At 38.6% G+C, this 6,000-nt stretch overlaps 1 protein-coding gene across 1 annotated transcript in view; it reads left to right on the top strand.

Annotated features, from left to right (window-relative positions):
* Window positions 1–3,804, top strand: part of MAP3K1 (mitogen-activated protein kinase kinase kinase 1) — a 55,273-nt gene extending 51,469 nt beyond the window's left edge. The window contains exons 18-20 of the mRNA XM_033164356.1: window positions 308–450; window positions 1,876–2,007; window positions 3,119–3,804. Of these exons, the coding sequence (XP_033020247.1) occupies window positions 308–450; window positions 1,876–2,007; window positions 3,119–3,268 (425 nt within the window). The 3' untranslated portion in view covers window positions 3,269–3,804. The remainder of the gene's footprint in view (window positions 1–307; window positions 451–1,875; window positions 2,008–3,118) is intronic.
* Window positions 3,805–6,000: the final 2,196 nt, after the last annotated feature.

The raw sequence follows: 6,000 nt of genomic DNA on the forward strand, positions 1-6,000 counted from the left end.
CTGTTTCTCTTCCAATAGAAAAAAAAACAGAGTTTGGTTTACAGGGGCAGAAATCTTTCAGGTGTTTTTTCAATATTTGGTGGGAGAATGTCACTTTTGGAGAAAGGCTGCAGTTTTTGTTTATATGGCATTGTCTGATTTTGAATGGAGGCTATTTGTGTGCACTGAAGGAAAATACCCAAATCTTTGATATTCTGATTGATAGTAATTTGTGTTTCTACCATGTGTGTGCACCCAAGCCTGTCTCCCTCCCTCACAGAGACCCACCCACAGCAGCAATTAAATTATTTTCTTATTGTGTTCACAGGTGCCAACTTGTTAATTGACAGCACAGGCCATAGGTTAAGAATTGCGGATTTTGGAGCTGCAGCTAGGTTGGCATCTAAAGGAACTGGCGCTGGAGAGTTCCAAGGACAGTTGTTGGGGACCATTGCATTTATGGCACCCGAGGTAAGAATTCAGAGGGGCAGCTTTGGGAAAAGATTAACTGCTTGATTATTACCTTAAGCCAGAAGAGGGGAACCTGTGGCCCTCCCAAATGTTGAACTAGCAGCTCTGGCTGGCATGTTCAATACTGCCCATCACTGGCCTACATGCTTGCTCAGCTGCAATACCTAAAGAGGCACCCTGTGCAATGCAAACAAGAGAAAGCAGTGTAGTTTTGCCCTACTTGCCTTTTAAACGATTCTAAACTCACTTGTTCCACTACTTGGATTGGCAAACATGCGACTATAACAAGAACTATGGTTATTCGAATCAAGCAAACTTGATCAAGGTTGCCTGCACCAAACCATGCCATGCTATCTCCGTGTCTGCCACCACCTTATTTTGAACCTCTTGAGTAGGACAGGATCTCAGAAGTAGTGAGTTAAAACTAAGAAAAGAGTTTGCTGCCAGCAGCAACCCCAGAAACACTCCAGCCCACATCCCCTTTTCCGCTCCCCCTTGAACAAGAATGTAGCAAATTTGAGCCAGTGGTCTGAAACATGGAAAGTTGCTCTTTGGGACTCTATCTAGTTACTGCTCTTAGTTATTGCTCTTTGTCACTGTATCTAGTTATATTGCTACTTGGATGTTGTGCAGAACAGGTTAGATTACTGCAATACATGGGGCTGCCTCTGAAGATGGTTTGGAAACTTTGCTGGTGCAGAATTCAGCGGCCAGGTTGCTCACCGGGGCAAGATGGTTTGAGCATATAGCACTAATCACGTCCCAACTGCACTGGCTGCTAGTTAGTTCCCAAGCCCAAATCAAAGTGCTGGTTTTGACCTATAAAGCCTTAAACAGCTCAGGACTGCAGTACCTCAAGGACCACCTCTTCCCATAGGAACTGACCCAGACCCTGTGATCGAGGGTTGGCAGCATGAGAACAGGCCTTTTCTGTGGTGACTCCACACTTGTGGAATACTCTCCTCAGGGCCTGGCGCCTTTGTTACATATCTTCAGGCACCAGGCAAAAACATTCCTCTTCTCCCAGGCCTTTGACCAGGCATAGGCAAACTCTGCCCTCCAGATGTTTTGGGACTACAACTCCCATCATCCCTGACCACTGGTCCTGTTAGCTAGAGATGATGGGAGCTGTAGTCCCAAAACATCTGGAGGGCAGAGTTTGCCTATGCCTGCCTTTGATTAATTAAACAATTTATGGCCTTTTAAACTTTGTGTGTGTGGTTGTTTTTTTGCTGCTGTTACTGTATGTATTTTGTTTTTATATTATAAACCGCCCCTTGCTCCTTGGATGAAGAGCAGTATAGAAATCAAATAAGTTGTCAGTCCTGCCATAAACCCACACAGAGGTGTCTGCTGAACCTCTCATTTTGTTAACCATGGATGATTCTTAGATTTATAGAAATTAAACTTGTCTTTCTTCTTCAGGTGTTAAGAGGCCAACAGTATGGTAGGAGCTGTGATGTGTGGAGCATTGGTTGTGCCATTATAGAAATGGCTTGTGCTAAACCCCCCTGGAACGCAGAGAAACATTCCAATCATCTTGCTTTGATATTTAAGGTAAGGCGATAAGAGAATTATCTACAAACCCTGTAGGTGGAGCAATTCCACTGGAAACTTATATACCATACAAACAACATTGAAACAAATTTAGAGCTGCCAAAAATGCTTGTTTAAGTTCTTTTAAAAGGACAATGTATTCTATTTTCAAAATATCCTAGTTTGAAAAGTACCCACAGTTCTCTTATCAAATTTGCCCTAATTATGTCATATAAGTATATTCATTAGCATGGTCCTGCCAAAGGAATGTCCTGAGGGGCACATTTTTCAGGATACTGTTTTTCATAGGTTTAGGACTGGGTTTTATTACTGTACTTAAGAGTTGCAAATAACAAGAGGAAAGGAACCAGAAATGGACAATGATTGGGACTTCAGTAAGAACTTACTAAACCCTGCTGTGCATGGTCTACCCAGTGATCCTATTGCTGTCATCCATATCTGAATAGTACCATACCCTGTTCACTAGCAACTTCAGTCTTTGGAAAGATCATTCATTGAAATTATGTACAAGGATTAAGAAGCTAGATAGACTGGAAATAGTGTTATAGAAATTAAATAACAAAATTTAGAGATTTTAGTAAAGTCTTCAGGGGCAGTGAATATTGGCAGAACTCTTAAATGTATGCTAGATTAACTACAGATGCGAATCTTGTTTATGCTAGTTGTTTACATCAGTTAGTTTAGTGTTACTGCACAACTATACCAATTAGAAAAGGCAAATGCCTTGATTGAACAAGACAACTCTTTTTTTTTCTAGGAATCCTGCAGATCAGATATTGTAACAAATTCTGTGCTAAGCTGCACACTTTTTTATTTTATTTTTTGCTGCTTCTGCCACCTTTATGTTTTGATACTGTGTCTGTGTGCAATAAGATAGTAAGCAGTTACAACACACACACACACACACATTTGGGGGAATAAGTCCAACCCAAAAGTTCTATGGGTGGGAAATACAAAATGTGCAAAAGATAAAGACAACCAGACTGCATGCAAAATAAGCAAGATGTCTTGCATTTCAGAGTCTTGCAGGGGTTTTGTTCTAGTCTGCATCCAGGGGTCTCCTACGAGAAGGAATCCTGAACATAACCTGTGTTTGCTCTTCTGATTGTAGATTGCCAGTGCAACCACAGCTCCCTCAATCCCACCGCATCTCTCTCCAGGCTTAAGGGATGTGGCGCTTCGGTGTTTGGAGCTTCAACCTCAGGACAGACCCCCAGCAAGGGAGTTGCTGAAACACCCTGTCTTCCGCACTACGTGGTAGTTTGTTGTGTAAAAGTGGGGATACACTGAACATGATGCTACTGAATATAGAACAGTGCTGGTCTTCCTGTGCAGTTTTGCATGGCAGTATGTATTAACTGTTCTGCTGGCCTTAACTATACATTTTTGAGGACTTGAGGTCAGTAGAGGACCTGTATTTAAGTATGTGACTGACAAATCGAGATCTTTACCCAAGCTCAGTATGCAACATTTCAGACTGCAGAAATATGTAAACTGTGCCTTTCTCAAAGATCTGGCTCTTCGTGAACAGAAAAGCAATTCCTCTTTTAAATCTGCATGATTATTTAGTGGAAGAAGTGGTTTTTAATTTTTTTTTATTTTGGAGCACTTTTTCAGCATTACTAGCAGCTGAGGGGCTCAGGAGCCATTTAAAAACTGCAATCCCATTTCCATTTCACACCATGCAAACATCAGCAGTTATGGGCTCTACAACCCAATTTAGGTTGTTTTCGTTACTCATCATTAAGAAGGTACAGTGTCTGTGCATTATATTTTCATGTTCTTTTAAGTGGGGGGGGGGAACAGTTGATAGTTTTGAATCCACATTTTGCCTTCCTAAAAGTCACTGACCATGGCAATTTTGGTTCAATGTGCATTTACTGCTAGCCTTGTAACTTCCCCTTGGAAGTTACAGTTCTGTGCTTTCATTTTATCCTTCAGGGAATAAGTGATTTTTTAAAAAAAAAACACCCATAGTAGCTAGAACTTGGTTCAAGCTAAATATTGCTGGATAACCTGTTATAAAAGACTGTGATACAGATTGGTTTGAAATCGGGAATAAAATACTGCCATTGAGTCAGTGGGAAGCGTTGGGAGGGGGAAATGCACAATTACTTTCAATAACAGAATTTGTAACCAAGGGTCAAATGAACTGTTTTGGAGCTTTTCTTTCATGTAATAATTCTCATGGTAAAGCTGTGTAGAAAAGTTTTATGTCAAGCCTGCCACTACCCAGCTTCCATTCTAAGTCAACCTTTGATGGGAGCCAAATATTAAAATCCAGTCTTACTCTCAATTTACCACTGTGTTCATGTGCACCATGTGTTGGATTTGCCTGCTGTTTTCCTTCTACCATGCATCATCTGTTTACAGTTACAATTGATAAATATGTAATTTGGCAATATTTTAAAAAAGGAAAAGAAAATCACTTAAGCTCTTTTTTAAAAAGAAAATTAAGAGTTTTTCAGAAAAAAATGTGTTTGGACTTGAAAAATATAACCCACAAGTATAATGTGAGAAAATTCTTTCACAAGTGCATAACTACTTTTTAGCAAAGATTTTTAATTGTTTCATGATGGTTTTTAAGGGCAGGCTTTTAGATTTTGATGAATGGATTACTGAAGGAAAATGGCAGCTATTCTTTTGCTTTTTGGTCAGTCTTTTTGAAATAAAATACTGGTTGTGTTTATAATCAGTTTGTTTTAATAACTGTTCAAGTTTTAACTCTTCAGAAGCCAGTTGAATTATTGACCAGAAATTGGTTATGCTCAAAGACTCAGGACAAACTAAATAAGCTATAGTACTGTACATTATTGACAATGTACGACTCGCTGATTGGAAACAAAAGTGAGGTTTACAGCAGTGATCATGCTAGCGTTAAATAAAAGCAATGTCATTAAATGTGGATGTGCATTTTTCTAAAAACATTACCTTCCTTTGCTTTTTGAAGATTGACAGGCTTTGAAGAGTTAAAAAATAGAAATGTGAAGTTTGGTAGCTATGTATTTGTATTTGACTTCTGTTTCTTGACAGTTTAGAATTTACTCTGATCAGATTGTTTCCAAGTTTATTCTGTGCAAGCTTTAAAGGATGCGCTCTTGCCAATCCATGTACTGGAAGATCAGTTGTCAGATTAATGCAGTTTCTGACAAAATTGTCAATTGTATAAACTGATGAACCTCAGCTAATCAGTATTACCTTTCTAGATCACCATGTCTACCACATATCAAATTCAGACTGCCTCTAGGTGTCTAAAAGCATTGTCTGAGTTTGTTTGCATTTCCCTCAGCTTGCTGGTAATTGTGGTTTTTTTTAATGCAGATGTGATGTAATCTTATTTTATTTGGATCAAAGCTGGACTGAAAATTGTATTGTGTAATTATTTTTGTGTTCTTAATGTTATTTGGTACCTAAGTTGTAAATAACGTCTACTGCTGTTTATTCCAGTTTCTACTACCTCAGGTGTCCTATAGATTTTCTTCTACCAAAGTTCACTTTCACATTGAAATTATATTTGCTATGTGACTGATTTCCTAAGACTTCCAGGGCTTAAGGGCTAACTTCTATTAGCACCTTACTGTGCACGTAAATTTTAAAGATCTCTAGGTTAAGAAAATTTGGCTTCATTATATCCTTTGTTATTTTAAATATATCAAGATATTTTAATTAAAGTTTTTACCCCTTTGAACCAATTTTATAGTATAATTTGTACCTATTTTGGTGGTTTTGTCTTTATAGTAAATAAAAGATTTTGGACAAAAGCTGCCCTCCTTTATGGTAATGAACTGAGTTTAACAAATACATTGGCATTCATGTACACATGTATTTTCCTTACAATACAGTCAGCAATCAAACACAAGGTTTTAGAGCCAGCTTATCACAGCTGTTTATATAGTTTGAAAAATGCCTGTAAATAAGTATTTTAATCTCTTTCTACTCTAATTCTTGGCAGCATGAACACTTCACAATAGGCAAGCTCAAGGGAGCTATCTT

This window comes from Lacerta agilis, chromosome 11 (genome assembly GCF_009819535.1).
Source record: "Lacerta agilis isolate rLacAgi1 chromosome 11, rLacAgi1.pri, whole genome shotgun sequence".
NCBI classification, from domain to species: domain Eukaryota; kingdom Metazoa; phylum Chordata; class Lepidosauria; order Squamata; family Lacertidae; genus Lacerta; species Lacerta agilis.